Here is a 19,749-nt window from a genome sequence, read left to right as displayed (position 1 = left end):
CCTGGGAAGGTTCTGCGATCACAGATGATACAGTGTTATTGGTAACTGATGTGTACCAAACAAGTTCTCTAGTTTCATATTTAATAGTAAATAGTGTCTTAGGTTGTAACTCTTAGGCAGATGGAGAAAGAAATGTGGCTGGCTGGACCTTTTCATTTACCAAATTTCTTTCATTGCTTTTTGGACTTTTTCAGTATTATCGTTACAGTATTTCTGTACTTCATTAATGTGTTTTTGATTTTCTTCATTTTTGTCATTAAGTTCTTTCTTCATACGTATTGCTATAATCCTTCTGTACAGGCCCGGCATGGCCAAGCGTGTTAAGGCGTTCGACTCGTAATCCGAGGGTCGCGGCTTCGAATACCGGTCACACCAAACATGCTCGCCATTTCAGCCGTGGAGGCGTTGTAATGTGACGGTCAATCACACTATTCGTTGGTAAAAGAGTAGACCAAGAGTTGGTGGTGGGTGGTGACGACTAGCTGCCTTCCCTCTGGTCTTACACTGCTAAATTAGGGACGGATAGCACAGATAGACCTCGAGTAGCTTTGCGCAAAATGCAAAGCAAACCTTCTGTATCTTGTCAATAGCTTCATGGATCTTGTCTTCAATAAGATTTATTTTATTCTTAAATCTTCTTAAAACTTATCTCTTTCTTCTAACTCCTCTTTTAAACTTCTATCTCTTTTTTCTTTATCTTTTAATTTTCTGCCGTGTTCTTCTAATCATCTCTAGCTTCCTCTATTCAGTTTTGTCTCTCATTCTTCTAAAGTTCCGTTTCTTTCTTCATTTTATAGTTTCATCATTTCCAAAAAATTATTTAATCTCTCTACCATTCTGTGTTTTAACCATTTCAAAATTGAAGTTTAGTGTAATATAAAGTTCTGCTTCATTTCCACCACAATAATCCCATTTCTTACACTGTGGTATTTTCATATAAACAAGCTGCTGGTTTTCAAAAACGTACCTGACACACAGATCTACTAATACCTATATATTCGTTCATAAAATAAGAAAAGTGGGTTCTGATCTAATAACTTAACTAAGCTTTTCGAGTGTGCGCATGCCCGGCATGGCCAGGTGGTTAAGGTGCTGGACTCGTAATCCGAGGATCGCGGGTTCGAATCCAAGTCACACTAAACATGCTCGCCCTTTCAGTCGTGGGGTCTTTATATTGTGACGGTCTATCCCACTATTCGTTGGTAAAAGAGTAGCCCAAGAGGTGGCGGTGGGTAGTGATGATTAGCTACCTTCCCATTAGTCTTACACTGCTAAATTAGGAACGGCTAGCGCATATAGCTCTAGTGTAGCTTTGCGTGAAATGCAAAACAAACTAAACCAAACCTAGTATGTGCAAAATAACGAGACTGAACAAAGTTGGTAGAAATGAAAACAATCTTTGTTATTAGACAAACAAACAGAAGACAAAATATTTGTTCAGATTGAAACTCAGTCGATTCTGTTAGAGTATGTTTAGTCCCACAGCTTTCTTTCCCTTAGAATTAATCTTAAGGGGATTAAAATACAATGATCTTAAAGCATATTTTTATTCAATGATTTTCTAACAGAACTTGCTCAAGAAAACATGCCTGAATTGAACTGGTAAACTCGCTTTCTTTACTCGATCAATAGAATCATCTTCTAACACTTGTTTACTCATACCATTGATTGGCTTTATGGTTTAAACAGCGTCAACTCGGTCATCAGAGAATATTACAATGCCAATCATTTCAACCCTCATGCTGTATTTTACAACAATATTTGTTTAAGAAGAGCAGACGTTATCTACTAGAGGACACAAAGAAACAAAGCAATTAGAACAAGGGAGTATCAAAAACTTTCTGGACCACATGTTACTGTCACTGCAATATGTAAACTAAGTAAATAAAATAAATTCTGATACAATTATGGTAAGTAAAAAAACACATTATGTACTTGCTTATCACACCACCAGTGTTATAACATGATCTCTCATTTGGCATGTTCTTTTGAATTATTTGGAAAACAAATTCCAAATACAATCCACACAGGCGTCTCTAGGTACTTAAAAAATTCAGCGTTCGGACCCACACCCGCGGGGAAATTTTCGATCATGATTTTCTATTGTGATTTTTCAAGACATCAACTGAAGATTCAAAGCACGATCCCCGTGTGCTAGTGCTTATCGACGTCTCTGTCACTCAACTGACAATAATGAATTAAGTTATCTTCTCGTTAATTAACATTTACTACAATATGTACTCACTATGAGAAAAGTTGTAAAACTGTAACAATGATGTTGCAAAAGAGATTTTGTGAATAATGGCACCTACATCTAATTTACAAATTATTTATTTACAGACATTTATTTACAGACATTCGGTTAACTGAATATACCTGATAGCTTTCAACTCTAATATTGAATAATTTTTTCTGGGATCTAACTGAATCACTCGCTCATTACTCAATAACTTTTCATTAACTACTCAACTACTGCTTCACTTTTATTGCATTCATACTCCACTTCTTTTCGATATACAAACTTTACCGATCTTGATAACATTCATCCTAGAGTAATTATCTAAATTAAGTGATTGAGAAAAAAGCTTATAATTTTATTTATTTATTTGAAAACTTACAAAATACATCTTACATTATAAATACATTACAACACAAGTTATAAATAACCCGAAAGATTTTTACCTCATCCGAATTAATAATATAAATTATTTACTATTTTTACTTACTCATCTTTAACGTGAAAACAAAAATAACTTTTTCGCCATAGAAAAGAAAGCTTTTATATTTTATAATCAATCAAGCATTCTCTTAATTGTACTTTAAAGCTAGTCCTATTATTTTCTTTTTTATCATTCAAGGTAAATTATTAAACATTTTTGCCACTAAAAGACAGAAATCATTATGCAAAAATCTTCTTTTGACTGTAGATATTTTTAAAATTATCCCTGTATTGGCCTGACACAGGACAGGTAAAACAGTCGGCGCATGTCCTGTGAAAGTGGGTTTTTCCGGGGCATTCCCCCCCCCCCTCACATCCAAATCTCATGCATTGGATCTTTAGATCCCAGCTAAGGCAATATTCTTGCCCGGCCCCGAATCGTGTCGTTTGAGTTGATGTCTCGTCAGTTATTTCAACTACGGGCTCCGTCCTGACCTGCTTCTCTTGTGCCGCCTTTGTCTCGCTCCCCTTTCTCACCCATCATTTTCATAATGCCCCATCTCACTTTATCACCTTAAACAAGTCAAATGAAATTACAAGAAAACTTCCACGTAAAAGTAAAGAATCTTCCATGAGCGGGGACGAAGGTAACCACAACATACCTGACCACCCATGTTGGGGAGAAAATTCCTCAGACTTCTCTCTCTCTAAACTAAACCCCTGCCAATTTCGTTTGCGTTTGGCCTGACATGGCCAAGTGGTTAAGACACTCAACTCGTAATCCGAGGGGGGGGGCGGGTTTGAATCCCCATTCCACCAAACATGCTCGCCCTTTCAGCAATGGTGCATTATAATGTCATGGTCAATCCCACTATTCGTTGGTAAAAGAGTAGCCCAAGAGTTCACGCTGGATGATGACGACCAGATGTTATCCATATAGTCTTTCACTGCTAAATTAGAGATGTCTAGAACAAATAGCCAACGCAAAGCTTTGCGTGAAATTCAAAGCAAACAAAGTCCCTGTTTTATGTTAAGCTAAATATCATTTTTAAGCAATAACTTTTATTCTTTATAAATAGTAATATTCTATATATATGTTATTAAAGATCTTACAGAAAATGTTTTAGCAGAATGTTCCTTTTATAAATTCTTTCTTATTTACTGTTATATTATATTTTTTTACAATATTGTTTTGTAATGATTAAGAATAAAAATAAAAAATGTGTGTGCAAATGTGAATAGGTTAGGTAGAGTTCACACAGTGTTAAGTAGTCAGCAGAAACAGAGTTACCGATTTCAGTCACATCTTTCCAGTCCCCCTCTAAGTCGGCAGTAAGTTTACGCTTTTACAAAGCTAAAATCAAGAATTCGAAAAATACGCGCACATCTTTCCATCTTGACTTTAATGTAAAATATTTTCCTTTTGTAAATGATAAAGAGCCTGGCATGGCCTAGCGCGTTAAGGCGTGCGCTTCGTAATCTGAGGGTCGCGGGTTCGCGCCCGAGTCGCGCCAAAACATGCTCGCCCTTTCAACCGTGGGGCGTTATAATGTGACGGTCAATTCAATTATTCGTTGGTAAAAGAGTATCCCAAGAGTTGGTGGTGATGACTAGCTGCCTTCCCTCTAGTCTTACACTACTAAATTAGTGACGGCTAGCACAGATAGCCCTCGAGTATCTTTGTGCGAAATTTCAAAGCGTAAGTGGTAAAAATAAACAACACTAGCCCTTTATTTGCAGATCTTACTGTTTTAATGAATTCATCATTGTACAGGATTTTTGTTGTCTTGTTTATCATCTTTAGTCTGAGTTAAAATAATTTGTAATCAGAATAAATTTCCAGTTAATAATCATGTGGAAACAAATCTAATATATCACTTGCATGACGACTTAATTTTAAAAAATGTTATTGATGGCATTACTAAAATTAATATTATTAGAACAGATTAATATTACAGTGTTTTTACTACGAATTAATAAAAATTAAAAAGAAGAAAAACGAAAATATGTTTAGGAGAAGAGCGTGTGTTAAGGAATGAGAATATTAGTAAAAAAAAATGAAAAATACACGAAACCATTAAACCCATCTTCCATCTGCACTTAAGAGGTGGAAGGCAGAAGGCACACTTAGTCACGAAACTAACACAAATGAAATACAAAATATTGCAAATTAAATATCTTGCAGATAAGTGATTGTACTAACTGTCAATCATCATGCAGCAGTCATACTATGTAATACGTACAGAGTACTTCATGTTACCCTCAGAGTTCGGAAAGCAAGGTGTTTGTTACACTCTTTTGTTAAGTAGTCTTCCAATGAGCCATCTTATCTTTGATAATCAAATAGTAGTCACAAAACATGAATTCTACCAGACCTTACTACTCAGTAGTTAAGAAAACGTTGAATGACATTTTTTTTAATTATTTGTTCTACGAATTAACTATTTTCTTAGCTTTGATAATCAGTGATCAGTTCTATCCTTATCACTTAGGACCCAGATGATGGTATTTCGTCTGTTAGTTTCGACTGATAGTTGCATCTTCCTACAACTCCCCATCTAGCTCATTAGAGATTTTCAGGAAAGTATCTGCAGTTTCTCCTTCATTAAGCAGGTATAGAATATTCGAGATGTCCTAGACAAGGACGAGGTTTCCTACCAATCTCCTAATCAATAACTCGTCTATAATGTATGGACACAATATCGTATTTCACATGCTAAATTCATAATTTAGAGGACAAACGTACAAGAGTATCAGATACAGACCAATCTAGCAAGAATCAAGCTGCTTTCAGGCAGTTAGCATGTACCACAACAACATCCAGTCTCCACACTGTAGCAGCCATTTCTTCCACTCTCTAATTATAATCTTTTGTAATCATGCTAATTTTCCAAGTTGTTGTTAGGCAAATTCGTGTGTGTCTACTATTATTGGTCTTAACCAACTTTCATACTTATGAGAACACTGGAGAGAACTCATCAAACAGTTGGTTGTTTAATATCCATGTAAATGTCTTCCAGTGTTTTGAACTATACTATCTAGTTTTCAATTAATACATCTGTAATAACTTGTATTACCATATCAATCAATGGATAAGCTTCTGCCCACTTTGTGAAATAACCAAAGATAAGTAGGCAGTGATGAATTCTTGCAGTCTCTGACAGTGGATTAACAATAATAAGAGTTATCGTCTTCACTAAGCCTTAAAATTTTATTGAAGTTTATCCTGTCTTGGCCAGTTTATCATGTGGGTAGCACATACCTTATATCGATAATTCACACCAGTGCTGAATATTTTGACTCGCTCATAGCCAGAAGAACCACTGTTGAAAGATAGCCCAATTTCAGGGGCTATTTCAGATTACACCTTGGTGTTTTTCAGGTTTTGTGTTAAGCAAAATCCAAAGTATTTTTGCCACATTGTTCTGAAGACCATTAGCTGAAGCACCAGTGATTTCTACAGTAAAGAATATCTTGTTGCACTTCCAATTTCTTGTACACATTTCACAGGCTATATGCATTTGTGTTGTGCTCTTCTATTAGTGCTAGTCAAGTGTGGTCTTGTTGGACAGCAAGGACTACTCACATTATATCCAAGATCCAGCAGATTACTTGGCCTCAGCTCCCAACTCATCGTCTGCCACATCATATACTTGCCTTTCCGTATAGACAGCCATATCTATATTTTATTGGTCTATGTACTTTATCAGAGACTCAACAATCCTGTTCACACTCTAAAAGGTACTGTGAACTCTGCAACCACGATATCCTATGGTCATGGTTTCATAATTTAACCTTTCTTACTACTCTATTATATTTTTTGGCATAAGTAAGTACCTCATATTAGGCAGTTAGATCTGCTAACTGAGGCTCTAAGATATCAAGCTTTACATTATATTATATATTTATTAATCCACAATTGGGTACTTTACGCAAACAATAAGATGAGAAACAAATGTTGATTGATTTCAAAAAGGAGAGAGTGAGAAGTCACAACACTCTAAAAACAATACATTAAAGTACAGTAAAGTAGCAAGTGTCTTGAGGTGTAAAAATGGTGATGAGATAATATGAAAAACCTTTATTGAAAAGTTACACTAGCTTAAATGTGACCTCTCTCTAAGTTCTGTTAAAACAGTAGTAGCCCGGCATGGCCATGTAGTTAAGACAGTCAACTAGTAACGTGAGGGTCGCGGGTTCGAATCCACATCATACCAAACATGCTCGCTCTTTCAGCTATGGGGATGTTATAAGGTTACGGTCAATCCCACTGTTCGTTGGTAAAGGAGAATCCCAAGAGATGGCGGTGGATGGTGATGACTAGCTGCCTTCCCTCTAGTCTTATACCTCTAAATTATGGACAGCTAGCGCAGATAACCCTCGTGTAGCTTTGCGCAAAATTCAAAAACAAAAACAATCTGGCGTACCTTTGCACGAAATTCAAAACCCAACCAAAACAGTAATCTAAAAGAAATAAAAAGAAAAATCACTTAAAACAAACTGACAAAAAATTCAAAATAAGATAGATTTAAATGTATCGGTACTTTGATATCTAAGGTCTACAGTTCATGCATTTTTTTAACAGATTCGTTAGTCAATAATCACATACTACAGCGTATTGCGTATGTTATTTTGTTGAAATTGTTTTACAGCTTCGAAAAAATTGGGCGTTAAGTTACACTTTTATTAAATGATGTTAACCTTCCTGTGGCCAAACAACAGTAAAAATATTTACATTAAAAACATAGTCCACAATAATGCAGTTTTTAAAGACCCAAATAGAAATTATGTTTGACATTTTAGAAACGTTGACTTATAAAGCAGTGTTTCAACTAATACTTTCTATTTTGTGACCTAGGTGATCTAGTTAGCTTTGGTTTGGTTTGAATTTCGCGCAAAGCTACACCAGGGCAATCTGCGCTAGCCGCCCCTAATTTACCAGTGTAAGAGTAGATGGAAGGCAGCTAGTCATCATTACCCACCGCCAACTCTTGGGTTATTCTTTTGCCAACGAATTGTGGAATTGACCGAAAAAATTATAACGCTCCCACGACTGAAAGAGCGAGCCTGCTTGGTGTGAGGAGGATTCGAACCCGCGACCCTCGGATTACGTGTCGAGCATCTTAACCACCTGGTCATGCCGGGCCATTAGCTTTGGTATTGAGCAAAAGTTCTCGTCTTCGGCATACGGCAAAGTATAAAGTAATTGTATAAAAATACAATCTGCTTGCTAGAAACTCATATTGAGCTTGTAACGAACGCCATTATAAATTTCATTGTGATGCAATATCACATATATATTATTAGGGTTACTAATTATCACAGTGCCTCATCTAAGGACACTTCCTACGATAAAGTTCAATGAATCTTATTCTTTATTATAGATGTAACGTATTACAGTTCTTATGGTTTGAATAATTCGTATGTTATCTTAATACTGAATCCCCGTCCCAACAAACATGCTCGTCCTTTCATCCTTGAGGCTTTATAATGATATGGTCAATCCCATTATTCGTTGGTAAAAGAATAACCCAAGAGTTGGCGGTGGGTGGTGATGACTAGCTACCTTTCCTCCAGTATTACACTGCAAAATTATGGACGGCTAGCGCAGATAGCCCTCGAGTAGCTTTGCGCTAAATTCAAAAATCAACCTAAATCAAACAACTTTGCAATACTGTCATAAGATGTTAAAACGACGGCAACCATAAGAGGACTGGAAAAGGTGGATATATCCATATATATGCTGAAATGGCACAGATCTGAATTTATACGTTTTTAATTATTTCTACTAACATAGTGTGAATGCCAGTTTGCTTACGAGTCATCGTCTTATCTTCCTTTTTTTTTTTTTTCTATTATGCTAGCTGTAATGATACTTGTAGCAGTGAATTATTACAATAACACACAAAAAACTCACAATGGAGGTGACATAATACATTTTTTTTCATAAAATAAATAATTGATATATACCTGCGTATATATCAGTTGTTAATTTTGTAGAAGCATTTGTAAAGTGATATATATGCATCCATACATTGTGATTTGTAACATTTTATAAAATAATAAACAAAGTAAGTGTTGAAAAATAAATATTACATTTCGGTTTTAACGATATATTTTTGTTTTGTTGGGCCATCGATGTGTCAGCAGTAAGTTTACGGACCTCCAATGTTAAAATCCGGGGCTCTGTTCTTCACAATGTATAGAGCGTAGAATACCCATAGTTTAGCTTTGTGCTAAAATACACGCACACATACGTTATGCTTCTACCCAACAATTTGTATGCAGTTCCCTTAGTTCTAAGTCGCGAAAAAACCTACACAGAAGGCAAATTGTTTATCATCAGCGTGACGCAAGTAATATCAACTGACAAGAAAGACAAATGTGCCTATAGTTCATTCGTGGTTATTCGAGTTGACTATTATCATTTAAGAAAAGAGGCATATTTAGTAGTATGATATTTTATCAAACTGAAAGCGAAGTTTGAATTACACATTTTAGTATTTGTTCTTTAATTACTTACATTAACTTTTCTTTTTGGTCATATTAGTTATACGACCATGTGGAAAGAATTTCAAGTGTTCAATGTCTGTTTTGCATAATAAATTTACGACGTCATCATTCCCAACTCTCTGTTGCCTAGCGCTGTTCCTACCCTCAATTACAACCAATAAGAAATTCGTTAAGTATGACGTCAAAGTACTTGTATATTTTCTAGGAAGAAGTTAAGCCTAGTGCTAGAGACAGTAGAATGTGAATTCTGAGAGATCCAAGGAAACTCAACAGGCAGTTGGTGTGGTATACGTAGAAAATCGTGAAAGGAAATTCAGATTGATAACTTGTTAAATATTTTCTGATATTTTTGTGATACTAATTTATTCTGTGGATTTTTTGGATTTATTTATCTACACAACAACCTTTACGTTATATATTCAAGGGGCTGTAGGTTTAATTAAATAAGAAAAGCATGGCATTAATGCCTGGAGTGAATAAGGAGAAACGCAGGTAAGCTAAACTTCGTTAACTGTGTCATCGTTAAGCCTAATTACCTCAAAATTAACTATTTTTTGTTACGCGAGTTTCACAATTGCATATTCGATTTTTTGACATATTTGTTGCTTAAATACATATTAACTTATTAGAAGATGAAATTATGACAGTAGAAAGTTATGAAAATTGTATCCTGCACGAGTGCTAAATAATACATATGGTAATATAATATTCTGTAGAAATTTTTAAGTTGAAAACTATTTCTTGTTATGGTGAATAAGTGTGTTTATAATTGTATTATGTTGGAATTTCAAATTTCTATCAATAGACCAGTAAAGACAAAAACAATGGAATCATATTTATAGGTGATCAATTTTAAGGTGATAAACTTAAGTCTTCCAAGTGATTATGTGAAGGAGTTGTAAGTTGTAACTTATAAGATGTACATAATTTTTCCTATTTATATTAATGTTGTGACAAATATAATGAAACTTGAATCATAAATATTAATACATTTAAAGTTGCACACCTTTTATAGAAATTACTGATGTTGAAAAATACTAAAATGCTTGTGAGATTTGTAGAAGTGAACTGTCATAAAAATAAATAAAAAAAATGTAGTGGAGGTAATTTAATCAGTATAATAAAATTTTATTAGATAAAAGTTAAAAAAATTTGGTAGATTAAAAGTAAAATGATGATGGGACCACACAATATTTCCTCTGGGTTTTTAAAAGGTCAACACTAAGATATGAAAGAGAAGTTTTCATATTCATAAGTTTATCATACAGTTTTTTACAGGTGTGTGATGATTTTGGTGTTACTGATGTTATTTTTTTTAAAGACAGTGCTGAGAGTTACTCTTAAAAATATCAGTTTAGTTGGTTTTATTTCTGTAGTGGAAAAATTTAATCTGAGAAAAGGTGTTTTGCAAAAATTATATAGTAAAATATAATATTCTCAAACTTATAAAAGGACTTGTAAAAGTCCATCTGGATTTACTTAATGGAAATACTGGATTTATAGTGTGTAATTTTAATTTTACTTACCTGGATGGAGGAAAAGGTATGACTGGTGCAGTTAGAATTTTGAATGCTTTGATAAGGTGCCACGTAGAAGGAAGGTCTAGTTAAATAGATTTAAGGGTGTCTAAATTGAGGAAAGCATATGGTCAGTGAAGAAGTCTTGTTAAATGCACAGAGGTTGGTGCATGAACATTTGCTTTTTTCCCGTAATTACATTAATGATATTGATAGGGAAATAATTATTAAATTTATAAATTTATGTTTGATGGAAGGGTTTTGTTATGGATGTTGGATAATATTTTGAGAAAAGAATGGTAACAGGTAGTTTTTCAAAGTTTACAGTATTTTCAGGGAGATTGATAGAATAAAGGCCTCTGATTTCTTTGTGCTGAAAGAAAGTGCATGCTAAAGATTTTGAAAAGAACAGGCAAGGGTTCAGCCAAAACAGTTTTATTTTACCAACAAGGTGATTTAAAGTATGGAATGAGTTACTGTCCACACTAGTATAGGTCAGTACTTTAATATGTGAATGAGTTGCAACTTTTATCATTATGTAAAATAGCTGATTTAATCAAAACTGTTGTTTTCTGTTATCACTATATTTTTTATTATTCTAGTTACTCAAGCAATCAAAATATTATCATGACTTCTTAGTATTTTGTATTAATTACAACTTATTCAACTTAATGGAGTAGTGTCACAGTTTGTGGCAATAAACTAATGAACATGACAGTTAATTGATTATTGAATACCACTAATTGCACAGCTTTAATAATGATTTCCTGATTAAAAGGTGGTTTGAAATTTTTATATTTTCTCAGGAACATGCATATAAGGACAGCCTTGAATGACTATATTCTCCTCTGTTGTCTGTAGTGTTATGTTTATTCCACTATTATGTCTACATATAATCAAAGTAATAATAGTACGATCATCAGTACTGAGTTGTTCATGTTAACATTATTTCTAACCAAATCTTTGCCACTAGTAGCTGGAAGGCCTATAACAATATTTTGCAGCTTTTAATGGTCTGAGGAAGCAAACAATTATGTACATTATCTGAAAAACTCTGTTCTTGTTCAGAAAGTAAAACTTGTTTCCTTAAAATTGAAAAACAAGAACCTTGAATTATTACACTGGACAACAAATGTTTTACTACTGGAGAAAACTCAAGTGATTTGTATTGATATAGCTGATTTCAAAAGTTTAGTTGCTGTAATATCACAAATTAGTTTATTGTAATATTTCAGTATTTTATCTGCACTATGTGAAATATCGTGCTATCAACTTAGTGGAATTAAGTTTGATGGGTAAATCACCCAAACAGTTTGTTACATTTGTTGAAAATATATTATACATTTACTAAGATAAGGATCACTTATTATTACTATTTTGGGTGCAAAGTTAGGGATAAAAGAAATATTGGGACCCAGTAATGTTCTATGGCTTGCACAACTGGCTTGACACAGTGATTGAATAAGAATGGATCAAGTATGCTATTTGTGGTCTCAGGATATGACATGAACCCAAAGATCATCTAACTGACTTTTGTTTTCCATGACCAATGTCTGGATATTTAGGCAAAACTAACAATGTGTTAAATATTCAGATATTGCATTTGCTTTGAAACAAGTATTTAATGGGAATGGTTTTTCAGTGCAACATCCATCAGCAAATTGGAAAATGGAAGTTATACTGCAAAAAAGACAATTAATTCTCTTCATCTAGTAATTCTATACCTGTGGCACCTCAACATAAACTTCCTCATCTGACTACACCACAAGAACTGAATTATCTGATTTATGACTTATCTCTGTCAAAGCATCATGGGGGATCTTCTTGGCTCACTTACAGCAATGGAACTTATTAGCTCCAGGAATAAGTTTCAGTTTACCACAGTTGCCATCAAATTCATAATTCCCATGAAAGCATGTAAGATATGTTTTATTTCTGTACAAATGTTGATGCACTGAGGGAAGAATTAGGTACTGAATATCATCTTTAAGGATGAAGATGTTTTCATTGTATTGTTTAAAGCTATTTTGTAAGCTATACTTTTGCACAATGTAAACACTGAGCTATTGATTCTTGTTGCTCATTCTGTAAACATAAACCTTGTCAAACATGTAGATTATGCATTCTTAAATGTGATTTTCAATGAACAAGTAGTTATTAAAAAGTTCTTTCCAATACAGTATCTTAATTCACAAAATAGGTTTTCTCAGTACTACCCTCTATTAGTACAAATTTTCAATGCTGTTAGCCTTCCATTTTCTGCTTCTGCATATCTACATGTAAATAACTATGCAGCAGTTTGCTTGTTTTTGTTTACAAATTTTTCAATATTTTCCTTTACATTACAGATTTAATTTTTCTTTACTATGTTTTTGTTACTTTTTTATTTACTGGGACCTTTCTTCCTAGTGTTTTGTGGACCCTACTCTATAGTAAGTAGTCTAATCAGATTTTGTTTTTATTTTGAGAACCTGCAGTGTGCTTCCTGTAACCATGCTTGATGTCAGTTACATTGTACTTCTTCCTATCTTAAACCTGATCGACAATTCCAGATGTTTGTGTATATCTGTGTAAATATCATGTATGTTGAAATAGTTATGTCTCAGGATTAGGTTACGCACATTGTAGAGATGGGATGTTGTATTGCATTGCTAGTAGTCATCGCCAGTGGTCTTTTGTTTCATAAATATGTTTGTCCCAGACCTTACAATCTTGAGCATGCACGAGTTAAAGCAAGCAGGTATTACTGCCTATCTTTAATGCTTTGTGGTATTGAGATTATCTAAATTGGTTCTTTCACGTGCACTTGTTGGCATCCTTCCTATCACAAACTAGCTGAAAAATGCTCAGTTCTGCCAGGTTTTGAACCAGAGATTTTATCCAATCAGGGCTTTCCTCCTTCCTGTTATCTGCTGGGTAGCAGTTCATGGTGGATCAGGTGTTGGTTAAATTGGAAATGTGTTCAAGTGGAGATAGGTTTTTTGCAGAGTTGGTTTTCCCTACCAATGACCTTTCAGAGGTGAAGAGGTAGTTATTGATGATAACTGTGTGATACTTAATCTTGAGATGTTTCATACTTTTCATTTAATCACTTATTACAGCAACCAACTTTAGTTTTATTTTAATTTTGAAGAGTTTTGACAACTGCTTTAAACAACTGTTATGTTTGAAAGTGTTAAGTATCATGAAATCAAGGTTATTTTTATGTCATGTATTGAATTTCTTCACATGTAGTTAATGAGTATTTGAGCTTATCTACCTTTCCAGCTTAATCTTTTTCCTTGAGCTAAAACATTTGTTGTAGCAAATCTCATATTTTTAACAGGTAAAAATTAGTTTTTAGCAATATGTGCTTTCATTAGATGGATAAGTTAATGACAGAAAGAAATTATTCAAAGAAATATTATGTGTTTACATTATAAATCTATAATGGGAACTCCTGTATTCTTCATTTGTGTAATGACAGAAAATTGGTAAACATATACTTATAATATAAAAACATATTTAAGGTCTGGCAGGTTGCAGTGAAGATGTTATGATTTTATAGAAAGGATCACATGAATTGGTTAGTTGGACAAGCACATGGCAATTTTCATTTGATTAAGTGCAAGAATAAGTGTGGTTATCCTATCTTACACCTAATTTACTTGGAAATCCTCCTTATAGTGTGGATGAGAAAAAGGGGCTATGGTGTTGGTTGATATTACTCTTAAACCTTTAGTCCTTTTGCAACTTGTAAACATTATATATGTATGTAATATTATAGGAATATTGACTATATGTATAAAAAGTATATGGTTTTGTTTTTGTAGTTGCTTGTTAGACCTCATTTATTGTATTTTGTACATTTTTACCCCTATGGACCCCCACCCTTGGAAGGACTTAGATTTATTTTAGGGATATATGTTATCGTAAGAGGATGACTTTATCTCATAACTTGTTTGTTTTTTTGGAAAGGAGAGGTTCACAGGGATCACTTAATTGAAGTACTCAAAGTCATGAGGGGAATTGATAAAATTGTGGAATCAGATTTTTTGTGTTTAGTTCTGCAGACAGTAGGACAAGAAGTTAATTTAGAATGATCAGATAAATATTGACATGTAGATGAACCTTTCTGTTTGTTTAAACTGAAAGTTATTTTAGGTTAACTATTCAGCTAGATTTTAATACTTGTGTTGTATGTTTCTGGAAAAAAATGGTTATTTTGGCTGGGTATACTTAAAACAAATTGGGATCAGTGTTGAAAATATGAGTATTTATGTATAGTTTAAATACTGTTTGTGTTGAGAAAGAAAAAAAACTCAATGTGCGTTTTTTTTATTCAGATATTTCACTCAAATAACACATGAATTTTAACTATAATTGAAAGACTAGAATGTCCAAAATGACTGGTATTAGTTATCTACTTGCACATTTCTTCCATATTTATTCAACTGAATATAACAATTTAAAAAGAAGGAAGAATATGCTGTTTGTTTAATTGTTTGATTAATAAAATATATATAATGCCCAATCAGTGTTATTTGTGTTAACACAGTTAAGTCTTGCTTAGTGTAATACTTTTGCAATATCATGACAAATGAATTTGCTAGACTTTTATAAAATATTGTTTATAAATTTTTAATTATTTCATATATTTTTAAATGAGTGTACTTGGATGGTAAAATGAACTGTTAAAAATAGTTCATACATACAGCAACACTATACCAAAATTATACATATAGGCCTGTAACTCAAACTTCATATATGCAATTAATGTAGTACACTTTACCATACTTGAACTATGCCAATAAAGCTTTGTTCACATTCCAGGCTGATGAACACCATGCAAGGCTCTTTGTGAAACATGAAACCTGTTTTTTAGGAGCTTAATCTCTAAAACCTGTATAATTGCTCAGAGAGCTTGTAATGATCTATAACTACCCATTTTTTAAGCTTTCAGTCAGTAAAAAGAGACATATTTACAGACAGAACTTTTTGTTATTCATTTAAAATGTAAAATTCCATTTTTAATTGTAGTTTTAATACATATTCCCTAAAGCAGACACTTATTGTGGCCAATGACATGTATGATGTGGAAGCAATACCTTAGAATACACAGCAATTAATTACATACAGTTCACTTGTTAGTCTATCTCCATTGAAGTTGTTATCATTGGTATGTTTACTACTTGTGCTTAAAAACGTAATGCAATAGGAAAATCTGTGAATAGTTGCTTCAGATATTGTGTATGCAGCTCAAACAATAAGTTCTGGAATGAATATTTTAAGTTACTGGAAAGAGATTATCATCAATTTGTTGGGAGAAGGTGGGAAACTGCTGTTTGATGTACACACCCACATTTGGTTATGTAGTATTTAATTGTGCAAGTTATAATTAAGCAAGATAATGTGGGTTATCATAAGTTATTTTGAAGGGAATAACCTAATAGCATTATTGAAGAAAAGGATCTAGGAGTTTTGGTTGAATAGTCTTAAGCCATTCAAGCAGTGTTCTGTTGCTTGAAATAGTAAATAGGAATTTCAGTTGTACCTACAGAAAAAATGAACACAAGTCTAGAGAGGTTATAATTTTGTTACATAGATTATTGTTTAGGCCTCATTTGGAGTGTTGTGTTTTGGTTTTGAATTGTTGGAAGTGGTTCAAAGGAGGGCTGTGAAAATACTCGGGATGGAAATGTTGTTATCCAAGGACAAGTTCTGATATCTGAAAGTGCTTTCCCTTTCAAACAAAGGAAAATTAGAGGGGATCTGATTACTTTAAGATTGTTAAGGGAGTTGATAATGTTGATGCATCTTTGTTTTGCTTAATGATGAAAATTGTAGTAACTGGAGGCACATAAATATGTTTCTTTTTGAAAAGTGGGAGTTACAGTTAGTTAAGACAATTTCACTTCTTCTAATAGGGTGGTTGGTGTTTCAAATGGACTATGAGTTGTGGCAGATGCACTTAATGCAGGTTAAGTGCAGGCTTGGTAAATATTCATATGGCAGGTAGTCATACACTTTCACATTTACTGAAATTAAACCTGCTTTGCATTTTCTCATGCCATATCCTATTTCTCCAGCTAATTTATTTCACTTTTTTAGAACAGATTATTATTCAAATGTAGTTCTAGAGGGGGGTGTTAAAGGAGTCTGGACTCCCCCTTCTTCCTTTTTTTGTAAAAACATTATTAAGAAAAGCATATTCTTATACAAGCACATAGTACCAGAAAGAAATTGGTCTTTTTATTTTATTGGTATATTAATTACTAAAAAAGCTTTTTTTTTTTTAGGTTTTCACAAGTCAGTGCAGCTGAAGTTAATAGCAGTCTTCTTTGTGGCTTTAGACAGTAACTGATTATTTTGTTAAATGTTGTCATGGTAAATTTTCAAAACATTGGCTTTTTCCACACATTAAAGTTAAAGAGCTGATGCTGTTATTGATTGTTTATTTAAAAAAAAACAATCTTTTTATATCTGTGTGTGAGATTCATGATAAGCATTATAAGGGTTTGCAGTTTGTGTGCTCATGTGTTTATGTAAGTTAATTTTATGATGCTTTTACAATTAATGTTTCATAAACTTACTAGTGTCTTTATCACATTTCTATCAATGCTAGTCAATAGCAGTTAGTGCTTTACCTGTTTTATTTGTATGCAGAAAAGTTTTGCATATTTCTTTCACTTGCACATATTTTACGAAGTTCAGTTAACATAAATGTCTGACCACATTTGCCACAGTTTTTATGAGAAAAATACAATATTTTCATAGGATTTTTAGTTAGTTTTGTTACTAGTATTGTAAATGCACAGGTAAACAATGAAAGCAATATAAATTTATACATATGAGTTAAGATGTAGTTGCCCCCTCCCCAGTCTGCCCTCTTACAGAATCCTGGATTTACCCATGTTACTGATGTAGTTTTGTAAGTATTTGTGGTTAACATTATGTAGAGACCTATACAATATATAATAATTTGGGAGTTGCAACAAGTCGTAATATTTGGCTGTATGAGCGTATAGTTGTAATGTATACACCAAAATCGTAATGATTGGCATCTCTGTATTCCTACACCATGGTTGGATATTCCTTGTCCTACAAAGAAATGGCATTCTGCATAAATCTGATAGAATATTCAAGCTTCCCACAAGTATAGGGCTGGAGGCCATAAAGCAAGCTCTCCTCTTCGTGCTAAAAGCAACAAATCACAATTAGGCAATGCCACCAATATAACCTTTGTGACTATCTCATAGGCAGTGCTTCATGAAATTCAGAATGGCTGGTCGACATACGCAAGTCAGAAAGTAAAACAGCTGCAAGGGATGACTATCATCTAGATGTACATGGCAGGCTGACGAGTTAGCAAGAGAAATCCCTTTATCAAATCTAGTACAAGCCTACTTGCAGGATATTGACCTTCTCTGGAAAACTAAGGTGAAGGTGGTAACCATGAAAGGTTTTCAGTGACATTAAAAGGAAATGGAAGTGTTGAAAAATAAAATACCATATAGCTAAGAAAAGCAGAAGATGGAAAATTAAGACAGTATACAGCCAAAGAGCCTTTGGTAACATTAGTAAAAAAACCTGTCTTCTGCTTTTTGCAACACAGTTTCCATGCAAGGGGGTCAGAGTCTGTTGGTACACTCCCAGGATTATCACCATGTGCTCATTCAACAAAGTACTCATTTGTAACCACCTTAAGTTTCAACACGTAACAATTTTTTTAGCCTTTTGGCATTTCTCTTTACTTGGCAAGAGTTAAAAAAAATAACTTTAAAAATTCACTAAATGTTTAACAGCTTTATCCATGTTTTGAATTTCATTCTTGTGTATTACATGTAAAATTAATTCAATTCAAAGTTCCAAAAATATAGCAACTAGTCAACATACCTACATGTTTAATGAGTACAAAATAAGTTCAAACATTTTTAACATGGTGTTATGAGTTTATTAACACTTCATCATAACCCCTCAGTTGTCTTGTTTAACAGGAAAAAGTTGGACATGTAAAAGGGTACATGAAAAAAATATAAAACTTTACAAGTTATTCTGAAAACAATAGTATTAAACTTATTCTAAAAATCAATTAAAAAAAACTTCCTATAATGGAAAGCAACAAGGAAAAAAAAAGGTTTCTGTGAAAAAAACACATTTAACATACCAATCTGCTTGTCTGCTATTTTACATAAATTGTTTCTATATATATTTTATGTTAAAACTAAAATTAACTGTATAATTACTGTATTTTAACTAGCAATTGTAAGGAATATAATGATTATGAAAATGCATGGTAAGGTAGAATATAAATTTATCAACAGAAGGTAATTCATGACACTAATTATGGTCAATTGGTTTAGTAAGTATTGTAGATCAATAAAATTAAGCATAAGATGAAAGTTTAAATCACATTCCTTAAAAGTACTTCTGACTTGTAAAATATCAAGTAGCAGGAAACTAACGAAAACCAGAAGAAAAAATTATATGCTTGTTAAATATGAAACAGTAAAAGAGTCTTAACCAAATCATAGAAGAAACAATTATGTGCCCTGGAAAAATAATTAAGCACTAACAAAATGTTAAAACCTGATATTTTGTAGAACATTTTCTTAATCCAAAAACCATTATTATTAATAGTAAAAAAAAAAGAAAAAAATCTAGAACTGTTATAAACAGACTCTTTTTGTATATCTATATCACAAGCAAATTTAAAATTCATCTATTTTTCAGAAAATTATCAACTCCCCTTTTAAACTTGAGTAATGTAGCAGCTATGCTAATGTTAAAAGCAACTTGTATTCAAGCTGATTACCCTATTAAAACAAATAAAACTTCAACTATATTTTGACAAGACAGGCTTGTCTAAACTTGTGTTCTCTTACGTCGCTGTCTTCACAATCCAGTACAAACAAAACAAAATGCCTTAATCTTATGAATCCCCAAGGATAATAATGCAAGCTTCTATAATGTCTGCCCTAATCCTCCCTTTCTCAAGGGAAAAACGATACATAAAACTATCCAATTAATATAACCTTTCCATCCCTAGAATAATTCTTGCAGCTCTTCTCTTGTGGGAGA

The 19,749-nt window shown here is 33.2% G+C and overlaps 1 protein-coding gene across 2 annotated transcripts in view; it reads left to right on the top strand.

Annotated features, from left to right (window-relative positions):
* Positions 1–9,045: 9,045 nt before the first annotated feature.
* LOC143251487 (hypoxia-inducible factor 1-alpha-like) overlaps positions 9,046–19,749 on the top strand; it is a 72,069-nt gene continuing 61,365 nt past the window's right edge. The window contains exons 1-2 of one of the 2 annotated variants that reach the window (XM_076502779.1): positions 9,052–9,664; positions 11,026–11,183. Coding sequence is in view for 1 of the 2 variants with exons in the window: in XM_076502778.1 (XP_076358893.1) it covers positions 9,627–9,664 (38 nt within the window). In the remaining variant the exon portion in view is untranslated. Of the gene's footprint in view, positions 9,665–11,025; positions 11,184–19,749 lie in introns of both variants that reach the window. The other variant, XM_076502778.1, reaches the window with a different exon arrangement.

The sequence above is a fragment of the Tachypleus tridentatus genome, chromosome 1 (assembly GCF_004210375.1).
Source record: "Tachypleus tridentatus isolate NWPU-2018 chromosome 1, ASM421037v1, whole genome shotgun sequence".
NCBI classification, from domain to species: Eukaryota; Metazoa; Arthropoda; class Merostomata; order Xiphosura; family Limulidae; genus Tachypleus; species Tachypleus tridentatus.
The sequence above is the reverse complement of the archived record's forward strand: the minus strand, read 5'-3'. Positions and strand labels throughout refer to the sequence as shown.